Raw genomic sequence first — 27,856 nt, forward strand, 5'->3', positions numbered from 1 at the left:
TATGACATAGTGTTTAACATCAAGATTGAGAAATATACACTTCTTGAATTTTTTTGCTATGATAAATGGTATTTAAACATGTATTTACTGAGAAAATATTGTACCCTTCACCATTATTTTTGAAAAATGTAGAAATATAGGAATAGCAAAGGCTAACATTTTAATTGAGAATGATAGTATGTGATTAAATGGCAAACTATGTGGCACAAAATATAAAACAAGAAGAAAACAAACAAGAAGAAAATCAGTAAGACCCATGGTAATTAGGGGTGACTCATGTAGGTGTTGGAAATATGGCTGCCAAAAGATTGAAAATATTTTGATTTATAAAATGTGTAGTGTGCTCTTCAGTAGCTGTGGAAAATAATTGTTTTTTTATGAAATTTTGATGAGAACATTCTAGCTGGAGGACAGGCCCTTTGTTGGAGAACAATGAAGATTATACTTGCACATTTTGAGTGAGATACTTTTAAATTTCTTTTTTGTTTCTTTTTGCAAAAGCCCTCTTTGATTCCTGCCAATTCTTAATTACTGCCGGGGTGGGGGAACTCTCCTGCCAGTCTTAAAAACCTGATTGGTAGAAAAGCAGAAAAGTTCAACAATGCAGAACTACTAAAACCAATTTATTAACTAGATCAGTGAGAGAAACAAGTGTATAAAATGTCTATAAATTTTCAACCTTAAATGCTTACATTTACGTATTTATCAAAACATCAAACCCTCTCTTTCCTCCTTTGACTCAATATACATTTCCAGCAGTTCAGCACCTATCTAGGAGTGCATATAAACCACCCCAGAGTGACTCCACCATGCTGCCTAATTCAGTGCCCAAATTGAGAGTGTATTCATCTGAGGTCACCTTATCTGTTACACACTCATTTCTGCCTTCTTTCTAGTACTAATGCCAGTTTGTTTTCATTCACAGCTATGTACATTACATAATGCACTTGTAATCCAAATTTTGCAGATCAGATATTTACTTTTCTATATATCTTAGAGAACCGTAACCTATTAGTGTTTAATTAGCCTACCTTTTCAGTGCTTTTGTTTCTTATGCTCCTAGGCCTGATGTATTTTAGATTATTGTTTTACTTTAGACTTTTTTTAAAAGATAGACTATTTTACATATCAATAATATTTCAGTTCTATATATAGGATTATGCAGGATTATTAATGTCAATTTTACTCTTTGTTATTTTACTACCCAATAATTCTTCTGTTATTTTACAGAACTACTTAGTTTTTTAAACTTCCCTAACAGAACCAAACCTTCTTATCTATCCCTAGTTAGATAACATCTGTCTATCTATATCATCCGTGTCTGTATCCATCTAGTATCTACCTATCCTATCTACCTATATGTGTTCATGTATATGCACTTGTATTTAACTGTTTTAAAATTTATTTTCTAATTGATTTTCAAATCACCTTTAATACTTCCTTTAATATAGTATACTTATTTTTCTCTATTATGTCTTTTTTAATTTCATTTTATTTTTTTGATAAGGAAGATTGGCCCTGAGCTAACACCTGTGCCAATCTTCCTCTATTTTGGATGTAGGAGGCCGCCACAATTAGGCTTGATGAGTGGTCTGTAGGTCTATGCCTGGGATCTGGGCTCGCAAACCCCAGGCCACCGAAGCCGAGTGTGCGAACTTAACCACTATGCCACCAGACTGACCCCTATGTTTCTATTTGAAATTTCTCATTCAACAGTTTTTCTGAAAAGAGGAATGCCTGGTGAATGACAAAGCCAGAGATTAATCTCTGAGTGTCCTCTAACCGTGATAATAATAAGACAAGAAGAATGAATGTGCTCTCAGAGGAATTTAAGATAAAATAAATAGAGCAGAAAACCAAAGTCTGAGGCTTAGCTTTCCTGAAGTCAAGATTAGGGAACAGAAGATAAAGAAGCCACTATAGACAGAATTTAACCAATAGGATTAAAATTATAACTAAGATAGGGATATATCCTAGAGCAGGGATCAGCAACATTTTATTTGGAAAAGTCCAGATAGTAAATATCTTTGGGTTTGCACTCCATATGGTCTTTGTCTGCCATTATAGCATTAAAACAATCATAGACAACATTTAAATGAATGGCTATTTTCAATAAAGCTTTACATATGTAAATTTGGATCCATATAATGTTTACATGTCATGAAATGGTATTCTTCTTTTGACGTTTTTTCAACCATTAAGAAAATGCAAAAAACGTTCTTAGTTCCTGGGCCACATGTCAAAATAGTCAGTGGGATGAATTTGGCTTGGGGTCGTTGTTTGCGAATCCTTGCCTTGCAAGAATGAAAGAACATTTCCCAAAGAATCAAGTGTCTGAAACAGTCAAATACAGCAGAAATTATAAGCAACTTGAGAGCAAGCATTCTCTCATATTCATGTGTTTATTTCCAAACATAGCTTTGCACAATATCTTTCACATAGTAAGTGCTTAAAAATTTTTTCCCAACTAGAACTGAAGACAAATGATTGGAAATTCTGAGGTGGCTGATGACTTTCCAAGACATGTCTCTTGGAAAAAATAGGATCATGAAAGCCAGTTTGAAGTATCAACAATTTTGAGTGAAAGGTCAGGAAATGGAAGTAAAGTTCTAGACAGCATGTTCAAAGTCTGAAAGAGAATTAGGTGGATGATTGGGAGGAAAAGTAGATGTAGTCAATTAATGTTGTTTTATTGTTTGCTTCTTAAATTACAAGGTAATGTGTATGTTTGAATACTTGGAGACATAATTAAAGTTGTAAATTAAATGTAGAGCAGGTCTTTCTGAAGGCAGAAGATAGTGGACAAATCTATGATTAGAGAGAAGGATGAGAGGAGGGAATAATGACAGAAACTTATTGATTTGGGTGCAAGGAAAATGGAGGTGCTTGCGACAAACAACATCCTCATCATGAATGACTGAAGATGTGCTAAAGGGGGGATTATGAAGAAGAAGAGGAAGGAGAGATGGAAATTTGAATATTTGAGGGCAAAGTATTTTTTTTTCCAGAGGAAGATTCACCATGAGCTAACATCGGTGTCAATCTTCCTCTATTTTATATCTGTGTTGCTGCCACAGCATGACTGACAAGTGGTGTCTGTCTGTGGCCAGGATCTGAACCCACGAACCCAGGCCCCGAAAGTGGAGCACACTGAACCTAACCACTACATCATGGGGCTGGCCGGGGGCAAAGTATTTTTAATAACTAATCAGTACAATAGATAAAAATGACCAACTTCCTTAGAAGATGAGTGTATATATCCATCTATTTGACTTACTTATGTTTAGAAAATCAGGTATCCTCAACACTATTTTAATTGCTAAATCAAAACTTCCATCATCACCAGTAATATATCTTGTATTCCTTTAAAATTTTGGAGGAGGATAACACATACACAGGAAATATATAAGTAAATAGGAAATACGTATCATCTAATTATGAACTAGGGCTGTCTTTTTTATTGAGACGTCCTCATTATTTATATCTTATTAATTTATTTTACTCTAAATACTAGTATACATTTCTATAAAAAATGACTTAATGATACTCTTTGATGTGATTCCCGACAATTTTCCTCATCAGTATGTATTATCTTAATCTTATTTTGCATGTCTGGTATTTTTTACCTTCTCTTTTATCCCATTAAATGCCTAATGCATGTGAATAACATTCCTCTCCAATTCCTATCTACAGAAATGAATATTAATCTATGTAACCTGGATAAAATAAGACTGCTATTCTAAAATGGGACCTAATAGACTATAATCAGAAATAATAGCATAAAGTGAAGCAAAGAAAATTCAGGGTGATTGTCAGAAACTTTTAATGGCTTTGTAAAAATGATTGTGAGTCTGCTCAGGGACATCTTATGGGGACAGCATGCAAACGGGAAATAATTCCCAGCAGAGCTGTTTATTTTACTGTTGAATAGTTTTGTAGCAAACAAAGGGGTGGAAATTCTCCCGGCTCAGCAGTTGCTTGGCTGACAGTTCTGTGGCAGGTCACTCACACTTTCTCTTATCTTGGCAGGGTTTGTTGATAGCTTTTACACAACAGCGAAGAATTTGTAACCAATTTCCCTATATTCAGAGCCTTTCATCAACCTTAGGTCCCACTATTTCCAACCTCTTCATACCTCTCAAGTACATATTTTATAGGGTGTTTGATTCTCACAAAATATATTCTTGTCAGAGATATTCAGTATACTTCTGAAGAAAAACATTTGACATAGAAAACAATGTTTCAGCGAATTGATGAATGAAAGTACAATCCTGAACTCTGTTCTGGGTGTGTGCAGAAGACAGATTTCTGCCCTCAAGTGTGTGTTGCCTGCTTAAGGATGCTGTGGACATTACTCAGGATGACCCCACTGCTGGCCATCTTAGAATGATTATGTACATTCTATGAGTTGATTTCATACCTCTAGAACTACCAGAAGCATACACTGGATGTTTAGATTTCGTTTTTTTTCGCTTATGTCCTGGAAGCCTGGAAGAACCTGTGCTGTTCAGAGGAGAACACTACTGTTAAACGTTCCTGGTTAAACCTGGCAACTTCTGGACTCGATCTTAAAAATTAGTAGACACTCTTAACATCATACCAATACTGCATGATTTCACTCATATGTGGAAGATAACACATAAGTGGATAAAAAGAACAGATTATTGGTTACCAGAGGGGAAGGGGATTGGGAGGGTGGGCAAAAGGGATAAAGGGGCACATATGTATGGTGATGGATAAAAATTAGACTCCTGGGGGTGAACACGGTGAAGGCTACTCAGGAATTGATAAACAATAATGTAAACCCCAAATTACACAATATTATAAACCATTGTAATCCTAATAAAATTATTTGGAAAAACAAATTAGTAGACACTCCAGGTCCTTCCTGAATCATATTGGAAGTTTGGAAAACAAAACCAGCAGACCGCAGACTGAGCTGCTCATTCCGAAGACCTCTGGTTTTTACCTTATTTTCCAAATTTTATGCAAACAAGAAAACCACCTATTATGGTTGTGCTGCCTGAGAAGTGTTCCATTGTGGTATTCATTTTAATGACTAAATGCCATATGTGGTTTATCTGCTGTCAGTATTATCTAAGATAAAATAGATGCTTAGTGGTGTTGATGATAAAAGCTTTGTTGATTTTGTTTCATGATTTTTAAATACAGGTGCTGAATGGAATCTCTGCTGAAAAAAATGTTTTCATTTGAATTAGAGAAAAGAATATTCTAATTTAGCTTAAGAGCTACTAACTGGAGTATACACCTTGATAAATTAGACATCAATAATCAAGATCAGACCTAAATCATAAAACTAGTGAACCACGGGAATCAGTGCTTATTGTTATATCATTATCATTATATAATAAGTATTTATCATTACACCCATATTTTATGTACAGTTCAAAACATCTTTCTTCTTAGTGGTTTTTCCAACTATAAGATAATTGAGAGAATTATAAAACCATAGACCAGTGAATAAAAGAAAAACCTGAAACACAAATAATGAACTAAATGACATTTCTCCTACTTGTGATGTGTCTGCCGGCACTAAGCACAAAGGCTTATGTATCCCTTCAACATTCATTTACTGACAAAATGCAGGAAAGGAGGACATAGAAGGTGTTTTTCGCCTCATTTATGGCCATCTAGCACAAACTGTACAATATTCCACCAGAAGGCAGTTCTAGGGTAAAGGAGCAGAATAAAAAGGCTCGCACACATTAAAGGATTTTGTACAATTTGATCTTGATACCAATTTGAAAAATAAAATAACTATTACAAATAACTACCTTATTATAAGTTTTCTAAGCTTCTGATTCTCCACAAATTAGAAGACTCCTATCATTTGCAGTGAATTCGGTAGCTTTTGAAAAGACCATGGGTGTATGATGTGGGCAACCACTGATGTTTTGAGAAGCTCTCAATATACTTTACTGTTACATTTAATATCTGGTAAAGAAGCCTGAGATTGGGAGATTTGGGAGGAAACATTGGATTTATAATATATTTCTGAAGTTACTGAGTTATGAACACGTGGCAATAAGTGAAAGGACTATATCATACTAGAAATAAGTAATTAAGGACTGGAAGTTTATTTTAAAAGGTGATCATTCACATTGATTTCCATACACACTTACTAAGCTTAAATATGCACGATATGCATTTTATTTGATGTAACTCTCTCTTTTTGTATATACGTATATATTTAACTTTTGATGCTGAAAGTAATTAAGCATCAAACATTAATTTTACCCATAAGCTGCCATACGATGTTATAATTTAAGGTATTCATTTTATTTTCTACTTTCTAAATTATAGGATGAAGTCTGTCCCAAAGCTGAAGGAGATGAAGTTCAGAGGTGTGTGTGGGCCTCAGCTGTTAACGTCAAAGACAAGTTCATATATGCTGCGCAGCCAACTTTGGACAGAGTCCTTATTGTTGATGTGCAGTCCCAGAAAGTGGTTCAGGTATGAATGATTCCTACTTTTGAAAGTTATTTTAAAAAAACATTTAATATAACAGTCTTTACCAGGTAACTTGTGCACTGCCATTTGAATGTCATTGATAACTTGTTTCACTACTTGGATAACTGAAAATATATGCATTTTCTGCAAACTCTCTTCTTCTGCTCCTTGAGCATAATGAATTAAAGAAGAAATTCAAATATCTCTTGTTTTTAGAAATTGGATTCCATGAACACATCATAATACTAACATGACTAATTCCACAAAAATCGTCCTCAGAGTTGCTTATTCTGTCTAGGACAAGGAGAGCCCCAGTCAGAAGCTAATTAAGGTATTCTTAGTTATCATTCCAGAAACAGTATTATGTCCTTCACATTTGAATCTTAACAAAGGCTGAGACAATAGTAGGCTTTACTAGGTAATAGTAACTCAGTAGGTTTCACAATAGTGGTAGACAACTAGCATGCATATAGGTCAATGACAGAAAAAGATCTCTAACAAACATTGCCACGGTCATGGTTATGAAAAGCCATTCTGGTTTGAGCCACCAAATGTTTCATTCCCTGCTCTTTTCAAGACTGCCCAACGTGGACAATCTTCTTGAATTCAGTTGCGCAATAACCAAGCAGCAGTGTAGGATTTGCATCTAGGCAGTCTGGTTCCAGGATCTGGGTCCTTGACTATTATGATCTATTGCTTCTCAGCTCAGAGGAAACAAACTTACAATAGCTTTATGAGATATGAATAATCTGTTAAATAGGAGTAATAACTGTACATATCTCAAAAAGTTATATTAAGGATTAGATTAATTAATGTATATAAAGCATTTATAGCAGAGCTTGGCATATAGAAGTGCTATATCCTGGTTTACAATAAAAATTTCCGAGAGACACTGGAATCTAACCATTCCTTATATTTACAGAGGTTTTTTTTGGCATCAATATTGGCTTGAAATTGAATATTGAAGTAGCTGTTAGTCCCTCTGATATTGATTCCTGAATAGAACCACAAAAAGTGCTAAGATGTTCAAAGTTAGGACTTCTTGTTCTAAGGGTCCTTAACAGCTTTACATGAATTCATCCAATAATCCGTCTATCCATCCATCCATTTATCCATCCATCCATTCATCCTGTATACATTTATTGATTGCCTATTATGAGATGTGTTTGGTATCACAAATAAAATAATGAAAAGTCTTTCTATTAGAAAGCTCTAGTATCTCTAGGGTTACAAATTTACAGTGGATAAATAGTCTGATGTTCCAATTTCTAATATGAGAATGAACTGTACAATCATGAGTAAAAGCATGAATAAATGTTTTATTAGTAAACTCTAATGCCTCCAAGGTTACACAGTTCTCCTGTATATCCAATCTAATGGTCCAATATCTAATGTGAGAGTAGGTTTTTCTGTATATTTCACTTCTTATTCTTCTGGCTTTGAGACTGCTGGATTTTTGACCAGGTTGATTTTATTTTGATTTCAGCTGCAACATAGGCCAACAAATTATAGGCATTCAGTCTGGTATTATCATGACTCTTTAGCCAGTAGGTTAAAATTCGAAGTATGTTTCAGGAATAATCAAGCTAGTCTTTAAATTCAATTTTCAAACTAGTATACGATACTGACTGCATATGTATTACCTACTAGATGTTCAAAGGTGAGAAAAGCTAATATCACTTATTATTCATATAACTTCCATCTTTAGACAATGATGTACAGTTTAAAATTAACAGAAAATATTGATAATGAAATGTTCATAGAATGGTAAAAATCACATAAATTATATTATTTTTCAAAATGCCTATAATTAGCATGAAATACCAGGAGGATGTAAAAGACATTATGCAATGTTAAAATATTAAACATCATATTATGATATAATCATGATTGTGGAATTTTTCAGATGAGAATCTAAGTCTCACACTTTTTTAGGTCAGAAAATTGGGCCTCAGTCTGAATGGGTTCTCCTTATGATCTTGTTATTAAAATAATAATAATTGTGTTTTATTCCTCCTTCTAATCATTACCTAGCCAAAGGTAGTCATTCTGTAGATTTATAGCCCCATGAATAGATATTGCCTGATTTTGAATATTACATAAATGGAAATATACAGTATTCGCTATGTGTGATCTGGCTACTTGGAGTCTATGTTATAATTGTGAGATCATTTTGTTTGCTTGTAGCTGTTGTTAGTGTTATTCTTACTTTTTGTGCTTCAGAGAAATCGATTATGGTTGATTCTCATTGTTGATTCTGTATTTGAAAAGTCCTCTACTCTCAAATTTATTTAGAACCACAAATCAATACTCGTGGGCCTTTTGCGATGATTCAGGGACAGGCTCAGGGAGAAGAAAAATCTATCACCCAACATGCATGTTCCCAGCTAAGACTGAACAATGGAGGGGCCCTGCCTTCTTGTTTCAGCTTTCATGATCTAAACAAGAGTTCTTTTCATGGTCTATTTAGTGCCATCTTTTTTGCATTTCTGTGCTTTTCTTGGCAATTTTGCTGTTTAAAATGGTCCCCAAACATAGTGTTGAAATGCTTATGCAAGAGGCTGTGATGAGCATAAGAAGAAGCTCCATTCAGGCATGAACTGTAGTGCTGTTTGGCTATGAGTTCAATGTTGTCAATGAAAAATATGTTTTAAACTGTCTTTGAACAGAAACATACATGAAACAAGGTTATGTGTTGATGAGTTCATGAAAATCTTGTGACCAGAGGCTCATGGGAACCTAACTATATATTTCCCGTAGGAATAATGCTTCAGTATTCAGAAATTCAGTGTTTGTGGTGACTTTATAGAGCAGCTACTGCTAATAATGAGAAATGATTGTATTTAAATGTCAGACATTTTTTATTCATTCACAGTAGAAAAGATAAATTCTAGAAGGAGATTCCAGAAGGAGATAATAGAAGGAAAAGGAGAAAGTTAATATTTAGGTCAAATGAGTGATAATTTCCAATAATATAATAAAGAATAATATATAGTATGCATTATATATTAGAATATATAGTATCTAGAATATATAGTATATATTAGAATATATATTAGTATAGTATATACTAGATATTAGAATAGTATATATACTATATTATATATAATAATATATTTACTATATATTCTATATATTATATAGAATATATATAATATATACTATATATTATAACAATATATTAAAATATTAATATATATTAAAAATATACAAAATATATTAATTTAATATATTATATTAAAATGTATAAAATATAATAAAATATTAGAATAATATATAATATATATTATATAGAATATATAAAATATATACAGTATATATTATTCCTTATTTTACAATTTATAAAATAAAATATAGTAAACTCTCAGATTTAGAAAAGGCAGTGAAACTCAAATGGGAAAAAAAAGTTATTACCTAAATATATTAGCGTGACACAACCAAATGTGAAGGCAAAAGGTAGATCTTAAAATGGCAGATAAATTACTATGAGAACAGTAGCAATTTTCTCAAAAGTGATAATGGCCACCAAATAAGGTGAAATAATATTATTAAAGGAATAATTGGAAATAAAATATATTCTAATGTTATATGGTCAGTGAAAAAATAATTCTAAAACCAGAGCATAATTTATTTATTGTGTCAGACACACAAAAACATACACTTGATCACCAACAGAAATCAAAACAGAACTGAAACTGAAAACTGTTTGCTTCAGGAATAAGGAAAAGTAACTGAGCAGTAAATTTGATGTGAAAGTAAGCAAGTAAATTGGTAAGCATATGATCTATTAAAATGTTAACTATTGATAATAATAAGGATATTCTCTGAGTTTAAGATTGTAATTTTTAGAAGAGTAAAAGCATAGGACAAAAATAACAGTAAAAGTGTTTAAATATTGTACAACAATATGTGAGCAGGAAAAGGGATGATTTGATTTGAAATATTTTTAAATTTCTTGTGTTATTTGGGGCTGGAAATAATAATGATTATCTGTGCATATGTTAAGTATATTAATTAATATTTCAAGAATCTATGTTTTGAAATATTGTTTGTCTATGAAAAAATAAAATCAATGAACAACTTACAGATAAATATAGTGGAGAAATAAGAAGAGAGACAAAACAATAAGAGTGGAAAAACCGGGACAAATAAAAAAATTAAACAAAGTGATAGAATAAAGTCAAATATGTTCATAATTGCAATAACTGAGAATGGACTAGTGTATCTAACTGAAAGATGAAAAGAGAATTGTTGGACTGAATAATGAAAATCTAGCCACATGCAGATTATGAGATACACCCAAAAGATAAGAAAAAATAAAATTTGAAATTTCAGGACAGTAATAGATAATGCAGGCATATACGGACAACAATACAAAAAGCTGGTGTAGCTATAACATCAGACTTTAAAAGGGACTTCAGGCACAAAACACTAAACTAAAGCAAGTTATTTGATAATGATAAAAAAAGTTTACTAAGAAAACGTGAGAATAAAAACATATGGTTGCTGACAATTCTAGAAAGTGATTATTGCCAAACTACTAGAAGAGATTGACGTGTGGTCCAAGTGAGAAGTATTTGATAGTTCTATAACTGATAAATCAACAGACAAAATTAATATTATATGTGAATTGAACAACATTATTATTATGTTTGAACTAACAGATATGTGTATGGACCTTTGCATCCAGCAATGCTTAACTATACATTATCACTAAACATTTCACTATCTTAGTCCATTTGGGCTGCTATAACTAAATACAACAGACTGCGTAGCTCATAAACAACAGAAATCTGTTTCTCAGAGTTCTGAGTCTGGAAGTCCAAGATCAAGGTACCGGTATGGTGATCTTATGGCGAAGGTCCTCTTCCTTTTCATAGTTGGTGCCATCTCACTGTGTAGAAGGGGCTAGGCATCTCTCTGGTGTCTTTTTTGTTAAAGGACTAATCCCATTCATGAGGGCTCCATCCTTATGACCTAATCACCATTTAGGGGTTAGGCTTTCATCATTTGAATCCTGGTGGGACACAAATATTCAGACCATAGCATTCACTAAATAAAACATTTAGTGAAAATGACCACATGCTAGGTTATAACTTGAGTCTTAAGTAACACTAACAAAATTATTTCATACTGATTCTCTGACACAATCTTAAGCTATCAACAGCACCAAAGTAAATTTAAAAAGATCAATATCAAATAATATTGATAATCATAATTAAAAATGTTGAATCCAAGTAAGGCTGTATTTTGAGGGAATTTTGCTACCTTAATTAAAAAAATAAATAATAGACTGAAAATAAAACATTTAAACGGAGAATTTTAGAATTTAGGTGAAGAAAATCAGAATAATATAAACAAAAAAAGGAAAGTATAAAGATAGATGTAAAAAGATACAGTGGCGGGCCGGCCCATGGCCTAGTGGTTAAGTTTGGTGTGCTCCATTTCAGTGGCCCAGATCTGCAGGTTCGGATCAAAAGATGCAGTGGAATTAATGTATAAAACATAAAAATTGATTTATTCAAAAAAACTAATTAAAAGGAAACTCTTTGGGAATTTTGACAAAGAACAACGACAAAAGTCACGATTAACACTATTAGAATTGAATAAAAGAAGATATACCCACAATCTAGCAGAGAGTAAAAGGAACTACGAAAATATTAAGGAAAAAGTCATGGTAGTAAATTTTGAAAACATAGTGGGAAAGAACAAATTAAAGGGAAAATGTAAGTTAATAATGTATAACCCAAGAAGGAATTAAAAAGGAATACTTTTATGAATAATTAAATGAACTGATTTAAGAGTATTCAAACAAAAATATTCTGCCCCAAATTGGGTTAGGGGTGAAAGGTCTACCAAATTTTAAAGTAACATTTTAGCAGGCAATTTGATAAGGTCTAGTAATTTAAAAATGTCTCTTCATTGACTTGGTGATTGACTTCCTATTTTACTCCCTCCACCTGCTCTCAAAACCAGCCCTGGTGGTCTAGTGATTAAGATTCAGTGCTTCTATCATGGCCTGGGTTTGTTTCCTGGTCTGGACCACCCACCTGTTGGTTGTCATACTGTGGTGGCTTCGTGTTGCTGTGATGCTGAAAGCTATGCCACTGGTATTTAAAATACCAGCAGGGTCACCCATGGTGAACAGGTTTCTTCAGAGCTTACAGACTAGGAAGAAACCTGGCCATCCACTTGTGGAAAATTGGCCATGGAAACCCTATGAACAGCAGCAGAGCATTGTCTAATATAGCTCTGGAAGGTAAGAGGATGGTGTAAAAAGAGTGGGCAGGGTTCTGCTCTGCTGTACACGGAGTCACTAGGAATCAGAATTGACTCCATGGCACTATCAACTACAAAAACCTTCACTGGGTATAGTCTCTGTATATTCTCAGACTTTCTACTATCAAAGAAAAATTTTAACCTTCTCTTGATGCATTTTGTCCCACAGGACCATTTAACAGCCTTATTTCCTTACTGTCTGTAGATGCCTTCCATTGTTGGAACCAAAAATTACATAGCAGATACATCCCTGTTGTAGGAAAAATGTGGGAACTTCATCCTTGGAATAAAAAGGTAGAGGCAGTATTGTGTCATGGGGTTGCTCATAGAGGTCTGGAGAGGTATACGATGGAGTTGAATATTACCCTTCTGTCAATAAAAGGAGAAAAATTTGAATTATAAGGGCAACTGGATACCTCACTGGGTAGAAAGAGAGTGAAGTAGCATTCTCTTGCTTTGGGCCTTCTGCATCAATCTGTTCTACAGAAATTTAGAGATCTTCTTAGTTTATAAAAATGAAAATTTCCGTGCTGGATACGTTCAGTCTAATATTTGTTCTGATAGGGTCACTACTTCTTGAGGCCTATGGTTGACTCTAAATATCAACCTAAAATTTTAGATCTATACCACATAAGATTCTCTTTAAAAAAATTAAAATTTGGGGGCTGGCTCACTGGCATAGGGGTTAGATTCATGTGCTCTGCTTCTGTGGCCTGGGGTTGGCAGATCCGGATCTGAGGCCCATGGACCTAACACCGCTAGCCAAGTCAAGCTGTGGTGGCATCCCACATAAAATAAAGGAAGATTGGCACAGATATTAGCTCAGTGACAATCTTCCTCAAGCAAAAAGAGGAAGATTGGCAATGGATGTTAGCTCAGGACCAATCTTCCTCACACACACAAAAAATAAAATTTTTTATCTTTGAATTTGTCTAAGTTCTCTTTTTTGCAACCATATATGGTTTCAGTCTGTGAACCTCTTTAGATATTGATTTCCTTAAGACTACTACCTGCTGGGTGAAAAAACACATCCTTATATTCATCTTAACTTTACCTTAGAGCATGTGAATTTTAATCCTCAAAAGTATGTGCTTAAAGGTAAATTATGAATATCTTAATGACTGTATTTTTATACTTAAAATGCTTCATCTCAATGGTTTTTCTATTTAAAAACAAAATGTAAAAGTTAGATTTTATAGACTTAGATATTGAACCCTCTGTTTTTAAGTTAATAATCCAAATAAATTGTTATAAAACTATTTAAAGAAAGAATATGTCTAGCTACTCATAAAAGCTAAATTTAAAAAAACTTTATTTGTGATTTAAAACTTTATTTATATCCACAGGCAGAGAACACTCTTAAAGTCAACTGCAAAGTGCAAAGTTAATTTTGTAAAAAGTAAAGCAGCCTTTCTCAATTTGACAACTTTTTCTACTGAGGCCAGATTCGAAGTCAGTCTTTTTTGTATCCAAATGAAATTATACTTCCTGACTGTTTGCTGTAACTCTGCTCATATATTTCTTTGTAACCTGAGTATATAATACAGAGTCAACTAATAGTATTAATTATAATCAAAATTTGCTTATCTCCCAAACATGATAGAAAATACTACAGAATTTTCTATAGGGTGGATATAGAAATGGAACAGGGAATTCCAAAATCAAAATGCTTTCTTCTTGAAAAAAAAAAAAGAAAAAAAAGAAAGAACACTATACTTATTTAAATTTATTCTTTTAAGCTTTCTTTTTCAATCCAATTAAATTATATCCCTAGTGTTTTCTACTGAGCTTATCAAGGAAGTCACTTTTCCGACTTTTCCTGTTGCTAGTGTTTGATTGTATGGATTGGTATTAAATGTGTATTTTAGGAGTAAACATTTTAAAAATTTGAACAACATTATTACATTTTATTAGTAAAATAACAAATATCTTCTTGACAACATAAGATTTTACAAACCCTGTGATAAATTATTACCATTAGGGTATATTTGTTTTCAGTGAATGCATCAATATCATGTCTATCTGCAGCTTAAAAAGTAAAAGGTCACAATTTTTTAATGGAATCTACAAGCTTGGTGTTGCTTTAAACGTCAAATGGTTATTGCTTTTCTTACTATTAAAGTTTTTAGAAGAATGGCATGCACGTGATGTTTTGCTGTACAAAAGATTAGCTAGTAAACAACTGACCTCATTTTGTCTTCTGTGGAGCAAAATCAGATTCTGCTTGGATGCAGAAGTGGCTTATTGTAACACCTCGGGAGTATTCTTAAGTGTCATCAGCCCTCTCCTCCAGCCATTAGCACATTATCTTGAGAATCGACATCATTAGTTTAAATTAGGTTCACTTAATTAGCCAGCTGGCACTCTCCTTGTCAGACTGATAAACAGGCTGAGCTTCACTGTTCCTTCGTGTCAAGACTAAACCCCCAGCTCTGTGTATTTTTGTTACTATTATCAGTATTTCATTTTTACAAAATAAGGCATTTTTATAGAAGCTGATACAGCTGGTCCATGACCAGTGTAGCAGGAATTTAAATTTTTTGTATTTGTTTCAACTTCTCAAGAAATATTGATGAATTTGTATAAAACTAGGTATGTTGGGATTATAAGAGAAAGTTTACAGATCAGCAAAGAAAACCCTCATAATATAAGTAAGTTATATCCTTAAACAATGTCTTAAGTATTAAAGAAAAAGTATTTTATTAACCTCTTTATAAAACTACAATAAATGAAAATGTTTTGGGGGCCAGCCCCATGGCTGAGTGGTTAAGTCCGTGTCCTCTTCTTTGGCGGCCCAGGGTTAGGATCCTTGGCGCAGACAAGGTATCGCTCATTTGGCCATGCTGAGGCGACATCCCACATGGCACAACTAGAAGGATCCACAACTAAAATATACAACTATGTAGTGAGGGGATTTGGGGCGAAAAAAGCAGGAACAAAAAAGAAGATTGGCAACAGTTGTTAGCTCAGGTGCCAATCTTTAAAAAAAAAATCTTTTATTGTTGCATTATGTAGTATATTTTAAACATATTTTTACAAAAGAATCTGATAAGAAGTTAGTAACACTCGGAAAATGGTACCCATGGGAAATTAAAAAATATGGATTCTACGACCTGAATACATAGATAACTGCTATTAATTAGTTGCAATAACAAAATGAGTTATTTGAAAGATATTTCTTAAAATGTTTTATAAATCAATAAATCATTGGAAGAAGTATTGTAGCTTAATTATCTGAATATCACCAGGCCAAGCAAAGGCTACTGTGTGCCCAAAATAGTAATGTTTGTGATTTGGGAGAGTAATTTCCAACCTATAGAATCAGAAACTTTTATTTAAACAAAGTCTTACAGAATCATTCAATAAATCAGAACTGATCCCCTTTGTTATATTATGGTTGAGGTTCAAATCACCTGCTACAAATAAATTTTATTTCCATAGGCTTCTCAAGGCAAAGTTTGAACAATCTTTCTGGCAAAATAATAATGGTAGTCAAATGCAAATTTATACTAAGTAATCATTGAGTCTTCTATGTGGGTTAATTTCGAGGTGAAAGATGAGCTTATATGCAATGCTTTTTCTCAATCACATATTCTTAAACATTGTCTTTTAACTTATAAGGTTTTTCTGATAAATGGTTGATGGCTGCAGAAATAACATAATATGCACGCCAGTGGTCTCCAAAGTGGAGTGTATGCAGCACAAGGGAAGTGAAAGGTGACTAGTGCGCGAAGGGAATCCTAGGATGTCGTTATATTTCATTTATCTTAAAAAAGCAGTTACATTACATTTTATAAATATTTAATATGTGAACCAATATTGGAGGTCAGAATTTATCTGTGTGTTGGATGATGATGTAACACACAGCGGACACGAGGGCATCTTGAGAGGAAAGTGGCAGTTTGACAATAAGGAGAGGATGACAGCAGTACTCTTAGTCTCCTGTGGACTTTTATCTGTACAAAAGAGATAAAATAGCACGTATCTCAACAAAAATTTATATAAAAATTTTTATTTGTAAAATATTTAGGAAAATACTGTATTCATAATAAATCTAGTGAAGGGTATAATTGTTTTTGTTAGATAAAATAATGATGATGTTAATAATAAGTTTTTCATGTTGTTCAATTTTGCAATTTTCTTTTCCCAATTAGGTAGATTTAGAGGTTAATTAATTATATCTTGAGTACTACTATTTACAAGGTATTCTTCTAAATGCCTAGGTTATATCATTGACCTAAACCAACACAAAAACCTGCCCTTTTGGAGTCTAGAATCCATTGAATGGCGACAATGATAAAGAAGAATACTAAAAATATAAATTCTATAATATGTAAGGGGGTAAGGGCTATTGGAAAAGTTAACGGTACAGCAAGGCCAGGTGGGATTTGGAAGCTAAGGCTGAGGGGACTTTCACAAGGAGAGGCTGATTACAGTATTAAAAAGTGTGGTCACGCCGGCCTCACTGAGACAGTGAGTTCTCAGCAAAGAAGGTGTTGTGGAAGTAAACGTTGGCCTATCTAGGGGAAGACCTCCAAAAGGCAGAAATGTGGCTGGCATGTTGGATGAATAGCAAGAAGGTCAAGAGCATCTGGATTGGGGACACCAAGGGAAAAGTAGTAGGTGAGGGGATCGGAGAAAGAAGATTGGGGACTGACAGGTCAGCTAGGGCCTGGTAGTCACTATAAGGACTTCTGACTTTTACTTTGAGGGAAATGAGAAGACACTGTAATGTTTTGAGCAGATTAGTGTCATAGTTTATTTAATGGTTACTTAAAAAGCACTCTGGCAAATATGTTGAGGAAGTTGATGAGCATAAAGTTAGAAGTTAGAAACCATGTGATGAGCTTAGAGATGATGGAGGGTCTGTCCATGGCGGTGGCAGGGAGGGGCTGCAGAGGTCAGGATTTGAAAGACAGATCCAGTCTTGTTTCCTGCGGATGTGAGATATAGGAGAGAGATGGCAGTCACGGATAGTAGAATCTTTACAATCCTTTTCATAAACTGTGGAGAAACATTTAAACTATTTTATAACACCGAGGCTTGCAGGCTTTAATTGTGCCTTTCTCTTTTACAAAAGCTAATGGTCTAAATTTACTGATCATTTAAAGCAATTTCCGGAGTATACTAGCAGATATTTTGTAAAATCCAACACATGTAATTTATCCCTTTCAAAAGTTCATGATATAAGTGGGAAAATATCTGTTTTTTTGAGTGAAAATTAGGTTATGGTAAAATGATCCTAAAGATAGTTGTTTGGAAATATTTTTGTCATTGTTATATGAGTTTGTTGCTGAAAACCATGTATATGTTTCCTCTGTAAAATGTGTTCTATCTGCACACTTGAAAACTTCTAGACAGATTTTTCCTCAGAGTTAAACCTTTTCCATATAAAGTGTGTCAGATGTCCTTTTCTTCATTTTGATCTTCGTGTCCTTTTCAGTTTTGGTGAGCTTTTGTAACCAAACATCAAAATAAACTAAATTTAATAACAAACCTTTGAAATGCTAAAAGACAAAATGTTCAAAAATTTTGGAGCCCATTGAGGAGATATTTTTCAAATTCTGGAGTTGTTTTGAAAATTGATTGATATTTTCCTCTTTCAAATACATATATCTTAATTTATTTGAAGGTAATTAATCATGGGCTCCCTTCTGACACCTTCTGGAAGATACTGTCCTAAGTTAACTTTAAAAAATAGTCTTTGTCTTCCCATTTATAAAATGGTTCCTACTTTAAGGCTCACCTTCTCCTCTTATCCCTTACCCTGCATCGTACTCCTCCCCCTGAGCTTTCACGGCATTTGGTCTTTATTTTTCTTTTGTGACATACATCAAGCTATTTTAATTTCTTCTTTTACCCTGTAGCTTATAAATTCTTCAAGGACAAAGACTGTGTTTATTTACTTTCTCTTCCAAGTCTTCGTTTCTTCATTTGCCTAAATGAGAGTATCGCATCTCTAACCTTAAAACACTATGATGCTAATTGTCATTAAAATTCCTTTAGTTCAACTAGTTTTCCTAATAGTACCACTAGTAGCATTTTCATAGTGCTTAATATTCACCAAGCATACCCTAAGCTCTTTATATTTATTACCACACCTAATATTCACAACAACCCTCTGAAGTAGGTGTTATTATATCCATTTTATTATAGAGGAAACTGAGCCACAGGTAAGTTTAGTAACTTCCCAAGGTATTTTCATTATTATTTTGTAATTTAAGTGAAGATGCTAAGATTTGAAGCTGCCTTCAGAATACATGCTGAGAAGCATGGTGTTTACTGCCTTTCAATGATTCATTAGGACTGTACTGCTTAGACAGATGATACTGCATGTATTTGGGTCCCATGGGTTTCTTTCTATCTTTCAAGAGGGAAAAAAACCCCAAAAGAATGTTTTTATACATAAGGCATAAAAAGGAGGGCAACATATTCATTGTCAGGAATTAAACTATGAACTAGAAGAGATAGTCTTTCATGTGCAGAGACGTTCCCACCTTGGGGAGAAACACGGACTGTAAAGCTCCAGCCCTGCTGATCACTGGCTGGATGACTACTGGTAAGACTGAGTCTCAGTTTCCTTATCCCATTTTATGTGGATATTAACATAATCTATTGATTGTGACATGGCCATGTAAAATAGTGCTTGTGTAAGGCCTGGTGAAAAGAAAAGAACCCTATGAGAGCTGACAAACTGGAAATTTTCATTCAAATTGTTCCCTAATATTTAGTTATCTAAAGATGTTTGATCATTTTATAAGTGTATCCTAACAATTGAATAACAATGAGCTCTTTGGTATTGCTGCTTTTGTTGTCGTATTGAACTACGGTCATGTGCTTCATAATGACATTTCAGTTAACACGGGACCACATATCCAATGGTGGCCCCATAAGATTAGTTCCATACAGCCTAGGTGTGTAGTCGACTATACTATCTAGGTTTGTGTAAGCCCACCCTACGACATTTGCACAATGATACAATACCTAATGATGCATTTCTTGGAACATGTCCCTTTCATTAAGTGATGTGTGACTGTATTTTATCTTTAATGTTTTAAAGACCTAAAGATTGTTCCATTTTAAGCTGCATGGAAAATAGGCTGACTATCATGATTATACATAGGTCAAGTTTAACATGTAAAGGGGAAAATAGGAAAAAATCAAAGGAATCTTATTGCTTTGTTATTAGTATAATGATTAATGATGGCTCTTTTGCTATATATGCATTGAAATTCTCAATCCGAGCATGAAAGAATTTAAATGAAACATCTGGCATTCACTTGAGTACAACTGACAAAATACCAGACTATCTCTTAAGCAATAAAACCATTTAATTATCCCAAACAGCATCAAGTTTACGAATAGTTCTTCTAAGTTTGTGTAGCAACTCAAGATTATTATCGAGAATTTGGTCATATTTCTCCTGCTGAATCTTCAAAGTTTTGGCTTTTCCTTCTTAAGCTTATTGTTTCATGGCCTCAAAATGGCTTTGGAAATTGAGGTTTCATATTCTCATATGACAGCATTCAAAGCACGAAGAAAGAGAAAGTGTAGTGCAAAGAAGACCCCTTCTGTTATTGTCTCTTTTGATATTTGATGCACTATCATTCTCAGAAATCATTCATCATATTAATCTTTACAATGTGCAGACTAGAATATGCCATGCAACCACCCTGAGCCTCTAGAGAGGCTGGGAAACTTAGCACTTGTCAAAGGGGAATGAGATTAGTCGCTGGCTTAAATCTCTGGTGCTCACCAAGTGAGCTGCCTTTCCTTAGAACACTGCTGCCCACCTGATCCCAAAGCGCTATCACAGCTCTGATAGCCAGGAAGACAGGGATGAGGACACGAGTACAGAAATGTGCAAATAGTCTTTTCAGAAATCCAATAATTACTTCAGTAATCCAAGAATATTGAGGATCTTAAATAGATAAAATGCAGGGCAAGGTTTTAGACAAAAAGTACTTTAGTATGACTAAATTACCAACTTGTTAGTTAAAATGTGAATCTCCATATGTTGTTCAACTGTAACTATAGTTTACCTCTAACTAACCCACTGAGAAGAGGATTACATTACGAACTAAGACGGGAAATTCTCTAAGGATATTCAACAGAGCTTTGGAAAGAAATGCTTTCAATATTGGTTAAAGGTTTTTGTAATGAATACAATTTGTTTTATGTTATAAAATTAGAAAAAATATAACTATTACAGAAAATACTTTAAAAAGGTGTTAGCTTATACTATAAATAGCTTGAAATTAAGGTGAGTGAAATAACTTCCTGGCAGCAATTTGTTCTCTGGAAGTTTTGTTTTAAGTATATGCTAAATATTATAAATATTAGCAAAAAAACACATTTACCATATCATGTATGGTACAAAAAAATTGCTTCTCCTTTCTGTGGTTTTAGATTTCTCATTAAGGAAACTAAATTAAGTAATCTGTTATCAGAGTTACAACCATATATCACATTGTTGGTGTTTTAGCATTATAGATGATCAAATCCTATAACCAGTACTGGGATGGAAAAATCTCATAGAATAAACATAATTCTCACCTGTATTCAACAATTGATTAAAACGCACATATTAATCATTTATATCTAGAGTTTCTAAATAGCTTCTTCATGACATACAATTTGCATAAGTAATGAATGAACACAAGACTATATAAAATTGTGCAAATTGTGTTTGAATAAAGTATTACATTTCCAAATTAATCAAATAAGGGTTTAGAAAATTAGATAACTGGCAATAGAAATTTTTAATCTGACATGTAAACTCTTGCATTCTTCCATAATTTCTGGTCTAGTTTTAAACTAATATTTAGTCTGAAAACATTTTTTTTAACTCCTTTTTATTACAGGCAGTAAACACAGACCCTGTCCCAGTTAAATTACACTATGACAAGTCACATGACCAGGTCTGGGTGCTAAGCTGGGGTACCATGGACAAGACTTCTCCAACACTGCAGGTAAGTACATTTCAATAATTTGAGAAAATAGTGATCTTTAAACCATTTAACGTCTTGTTGGATATTTGTATCCATTTAACAATGATATTCTTCCATATGAGGGCTATACTTTAATCACATTTAGATCTGCACCAAAAAAAACGGAAAAATTGATATTCGAGTACTGGTTTGGATTGGATAATATAGTAGGTCATATTATCAAAGGTTAGCATCTATATGCAAAAGGAAGAACCTATGATGACAAAGTTGATGCCATTAGGGGAAAAAAAAAGTCATAATCTACTTTTCAGGAATTTCCTGCCTCCCTCCAAATTTTATGAGAATTTTCTTGTTTCCATCTCTCTTTTCAAAATGGGTCCAGGAGGGTGGAATATGTGAGATAGAGACCAGGAGAGTTAGACAGAGTCTCAAAGCAGATCTCCCTTTTTCTCCAAACAGATAGAATTTATTTTCTGAGCACAGGCTCATTTCTAACTGGGAAATATGTGGTGTCATTTTTGTAAAATTTGCTTATGTTTTGAAGCTGTTTATATGAGAACTTGACAGGTAGAGAAAAATAAATACATTTTGACAATGACTCTGGCGTAGTCTTTAGATTTTTGAAGTTATAAGTTTAAGAAGAAAAGAAAGGGAATGGAATGGAATGTTTGGCTCTGGAAAAATGTTTTTTATCTATTTCTCAAACTTCCTGTGATTATAGCGCTGCCTTGAATATGTTTCTTCTTACAAAGTTCTGAATCATTAACCTTTGGCTAGTTTTCAATAAATCTGTTGAATGCAATGTTTTTATTTATTTTTTTATTTTTTTGCTGAGAAGGATTTACCCCTGAGCTACCATCTGTTGCCAATCTTCCTCTTTTTTGCTAAGGAAGATTCGCCCTGAGCTAACATATGTGGCCAATCTTCCTCTATTTTGTATGTGAGCCACCACCACAGAATGGCCACGGAGCAGTGGTGTAGGTCCGTGTAGCGGGGAACTGGACCCAGGCTGCCCAAACGGAGCATGCCAAACTTAACCACTAGGCAACCGGGGCTGGCCCCACAACGTTTTTTTGTTTAATCAGTTATCACTACAAATATATTGAATGTTTGTGAATTATTTTCAGTATTGCAATATTTAACTTACAAAGGACAGGTCTATTAAAATAAAATATTTTAGAGTAACTATCACAATGATGGTTCATTTTATATTTCACTAGAATTATGTGTCATTTGAAACACCTAAAATATAATACACTATTTAAATTATCTATTGTTGCAAACAAACTACCCAAAACTTGATGTCCTAAACAAAACTAAAGAATGACTCATCACTCACAATTCTGTGGCTCGGCTTCTGCAGGGGTGATCAGGGATCACTCATGTGACTGCAATTGTCTGATAACTGGAGCTGGAAGCTCCAAAATGACCTCACTCCCACGTCTGTCATGTGGTAGTGGTGCTTAGCTGGGTGGCTTGTGTCTCCTGCATGTGCTTGTTCATTCTTTCGGATGGCATCTTGACAGCATGGTGGTTCCCGGTTACAAGACAGTGGAAGTTGAAGTTGCAAGGTCAATTAAGATCTAGGCTTCAGAATTCACATAAAGTCACTTCCACCACAGCCTATTCATCAAAGCAAGTCACACTGCCTGTCTAGATTCAAGAGAATGGAGTAATGCAGCCAATTTCTTGATGGAAAGGGCACAATCTGCATTGTGGACAATTGTTAGAATGATCTACCACAAAATGAGAATATGGTTTATTTATTTAATATTTTGAAAAATATAATCTTGACAAGATAACTAAAACAGGTCAACGTATATGATTTGTTAAAAACTTTCATTGTAATGAATTATTTTTCACACTATTACCTTTAAAATAAACACAGCTTGTAAAAGTTAAAAGATTTCTTTTTCTTGTAAAGCTGTATACATTTTCAATATACCATATTCTTCAAAATTGATCCCTTCTCCTCTCCTTTGGTACATGCTACTTGGATGGAGTAATAGCAGTCCCAGTCTTGAATCTTTCCACAAAGTAGTTTAGGCAAACTCTTTTACCGTTACAAAGAAAGGTGAAAAAAAGGCTTTGCAGAGGTGTTAAATAACTTCCCACACATTATCCAGCCATCTAAAAATGGATTCTTTTTCTCTGACTATCTAATAAAAAATATGCTAATAAGATTTGGTGAATCTTTAAGATTTTTGCTGGGTGGGAGCGAAAGGTAAGTCTCACACCTGAAAATATAAAATAAAATGTAAGAATAGAGTGTACTCTTAAAATAGTACATACATAAAGAAATTTATTTACACAAAATGTGCATGTATAAGTATAAGTATATAACAAGTAGATAGATGATAGATAGGTAGATCAGTAGATAGATAGACAGATAGACTGACAGGAAACACAGGTTCTCTGGATCAGAGAACAGACCCTTTCTTACTAACAGAGCATGCCAGTGTTCATTCTCCAGCCCCAATCTCCGTGGGGTGATGTGATGAGAGACTGTTACCTTCCATGTGCAGCACACTTGTACTATAGGAGAAGGACGCTGGAATTATGTTTTTCTGTTTTTTGAGACTTAGCGCATCAGCACATCCTCTTCTGTGAGAGATAGAGATTATTACACCGAATGTACATAAATCTTCTCCTGGGAGAGGAGGGGTATGTCAGTATCTTGGAATGTCAGTAATTGGCTCAAAGGAGTTAGGTCTCTAAATGTCTCAGGAGCAATACACCATCCCTAGCTTCCAAAGCATTTTTGCTATGCCATCATCCTTTAACTAAGTTCGCCATGCCCTTTGCTCAGAAAGACCTGACTGCAGAAATGTCCAAATGCTCATGGATAATTTTTTCTCAATAGGATTATCAGGAAACATCCCCAAAGGAAATGGGACTTAAGATTTGTTTGAAAAGAGGAACAGATTTTTATTAGGAGAAATTGAATTCACCAAACCAAAAACATAGGCAAGCTCGCATTTTTGCTAGAGTGTCCCTGTGCCATAATGTTCAAAGATTAGACTGGAAAGAGATTGATGCTAGGTTGTGAGGGCTAGGAAGTAACTTTTTGCCCAAAGGCAGTATATTTTATAATTGTACCCACTAATCCTTGAAGGTAAAAAAGCATTCCGTCAAAAAATCTGGAACCTCTACTTTTACTTTGTGTTTCTATTTTGATTATAATTAAATCTGTACATCTTTGCCAATTATGAAACAAAGTAGATTATTTTCTGTGATATTTGCAATTAATTAATAAAACCCCATAAACTGTCATAATTTTAGATACGTAAGACATTGATTTTCCAATTAGTGTTCTCAGATGAATTCTCAAAGATTTATCATAGTTATGTTTTTAAAAGAAGCTAGGGCTTTTGAAAATTTAAGAAACGCTGTTCTAAAAATCACGTCTGTCATCTGCACAGTTTTACAATTCGTATGTAATGTCTTTTCAAGTGCACCACAATTAGAGAAGAAAATATCCACAGGAAACAACTTGGAATAAAGTCCTTACATTTTGCTATTGGCCAGGAAGTAAGCCCCAGCCAGATGGGGTGACAGTAGGAGGTGGTGGCTCTGGGTTTGTGGAAGGCATCACACATAGCGAGACTAGCAGCAGGATGACATTAGGAATGAGCCAAGGGTTGTTACCAGACTGAGCCTTTTGCTTAAGGTGCATCATAGATCAGTGTGTGTGTCCTTGCAGTTAGTCAGCTCAGTCCTGAACCTGGTAATCAATTCCATCAACGAGAAGGACCTAGAACTATCAAGGAACAAAATCCAGACTGAGGGGAACTAGACAAGTGGCATTGTATTTTTTACACCCTAGGACTATTCCAAACACAAAAGAGATGCTCAGTTAATATATCTTGAGTGGTGTGAAATATTTTTGCATCAGTAATGTTGGGGAACAATACATACATTATGGTGTTGTTTGAATTTTAAATTTGGTGATGCTTGTAAACTACCTAGAACACATATTGGCACATAGCAAGCTCTCCCTAAATAGTATTGTTGTGGCCATCAGTCCAAGTATTATTATTAATTTCAAATACATGTAGATGCATTTGAAAAGTATACACTTCTATACAATCTAAAGAAAAGAAAATGTGGAGAGTTCCTTCCCTGTTACTCCTGCTGATCTTTATTAAAGTCTTGTAGACATTATTATGAGTAGCTAAAATCCAGTGATGACTTTCTTACGGATATTCATTAATAAAACAGGCATAATGTCTTTAAAGCTTTTATCAAATACTTTGGTTTTGTCTTCCTCTGGGTACCTGGTGGGCTCCTTTTGTTTAGGTGGGGCCATATGATCAATTCTGGCAAAGGAAGTCTGTTGTGAATGGAAACATTCAAGGTAGTTGCCTGCTTCTTCGGCGTGGAATACTGAGTGCAAATAGTAGATATCCTGCCACAGCCCTCTGGGGAAGTAACAGATGTGAACCACAATCATAATTTTCTAAGCCACTAGGACTTTAAAAGTTGTTTTCTGTTTGCTTTTGTTTTGTTTTGTCTTTTAACTCTAACATTGCTGAACCTGTCCTGATTGTTATAATACTTAATCTATTTTCATTGTAAATGGTGATTTGCAATGGAACTCAATGAAAGTATACTCATTTGAATGAAGAAAATTAACTTTTCAGAAAAAAAGAAAAATCTAAAACTAAAAATGTTATTTACCTCTGTCATAAAAACCCAAGGAAGAGACTCAGTTGTGAAGGAGGAAAGTCTATTTAACTTGGAGAATCAGTCAGTCGTTTAGGAAGTTTAATTTGGTGGCCATTTGTAGAAAGGATTTAAAAGAGGGAAAATGCTTTAAAAGGCTAACACAGAACAATGGTTGTGCAGCAGAGACAACAGAAAAAAACATGAAGGTACAGGTAATCTGAAGAAAGAACCGACAGAATTTGGTGCATGATGGGATATGAAGAATAAAAGAGTTTAAATGTAGTGATCTTTTCTTTAATGGACTGTAAAAGTTTTTAAAACTTTTAATTAATTAATTATTGATGAATAGTTAGAAAGAAGAAACCTCTTTGATTAAAACTTACTTAAATCTATTATTTTCAATTTATAGGAGGAAAAATTTAAAATGTGATTTTATCTCTTCTAAGATTTTTAAGAGCTAAAATATTTCGCATGTCTTATTTGGGAATTTTGAGTCCTATGTTTCCAACTCTGTTCTATAGGAGGGCAGTTTTTTGCATGTCAATTATATCTCAGTAAAACTGTTTAAGAAAGAAAGGAAGAAAGAGAGAGAGAGAGAAAGAAAGCTAATATCTGATTTACATCAGATGTATGCTGGCCTTTATTTTTCTCATTATAGTAAGGTTAACATTTTTATAATACAGAAGTTGTTTATATTTATTTTATATTTTAAGGAGAAATTGCTCAAGACAAATCTTTTTCTATTTTTTATTTCTTTATAAACATAGAAGTTTCCACATTGAAAATAAACAATTACAGAATACTAATTTGCTTAATAATATACTAATTTTGAAGATGGCAATAGAGAGTCTCTACAAACAACTGCCAGAGATTTATTTCATGTCTAAATAAAATTCAAGCTGACACTACTAAGGCAATGCATTGCCAAGATCTAAACATGGTGTGTTCTATTTAGGTAATAACCCTGGCCAGTGGGAATGTACTACACCACACCATCCACACCCAGCCAGTGGGAAAGCAATTTGACCGAGTGGATGATTTTTTCATTCCCACTACAACACTCATCATCACCCATATGAGGTAAGTGCTAAGATGAGCGATCAACTGTTAGATTCTCTCTAATTTTGATAGAAAGCTATGGGAAATCATAAAAAGACCCCCAAACATTTCAATTATATAACAAATACACACATAATTGCACATGATTTAGCTTTGTCTCATCTGCTTGATGAACTTTCATTTATCAATGTCAGTGATAAATTTCCCATCATAATTTCTTTTTATGCCTAATACAGAAGTGCATTTATAAAGATATAACTGCATCTTTAAATCAATTTTGCCGTTAATATTTTCACAAATTGTCATTAGTATCGTCTTCTTAGGCTTTTCAAAATGCTGACATTTGAACTCAGCAAGACGGAAGAGCTACTCTCATAAAAATCTATTCAATGTATTATAATAACATTCTTGTATCATTTTTGCCCATA

General features: G+C 33.8%; 1 protein-coding gene across 4 annotated transcripts in view; it reads left to right on the forward strand.

Moving 5' to 3' along the window:
• The window catches only part of FSTL5 (follistatin like 5), a 718,252-nt gene that overhangs the window by 627,326 nt on the left and 63,070 nt on the right, over window positions 1–27,856 (forward strand). For all 4 annotated transcript variants that reach the window (XM_008519642.2, XM_008519644.2, XM_008519643.2 and 1 more), the window contains 3 exons: window positions 6,325–6,474; window positions 21,615–21,722; window positions 27,325–27,449. In XM_008519642.2, coding sequence (XP_008517864.2) covers window positions 6,325–6,474; window positions 21,615–21,722; window positions 27,325–27,449 — 383 coding nt within the window. The remainder of the gene's footprint in view (window positions 1–6,324; window positions 6,475–21,614; window positions 21,723–27,324; window positions 27,450–27,856) is intronic.

The sequence above is a fragment of the Equus przewalskii genome, chromosome 2, assembly GCF_037783145.1.
Source record: "Equus przewalskii isolate Varuska chromosome 2, EquPr2, whole genome shotgun sequence".
In the NCBI taxonomy this organism is placed as follows: Eukaryota; Metazoa; Chordata; class Mammalia; order Perissodactyla; family Equidae; genus Equus; species Equus przewalskii.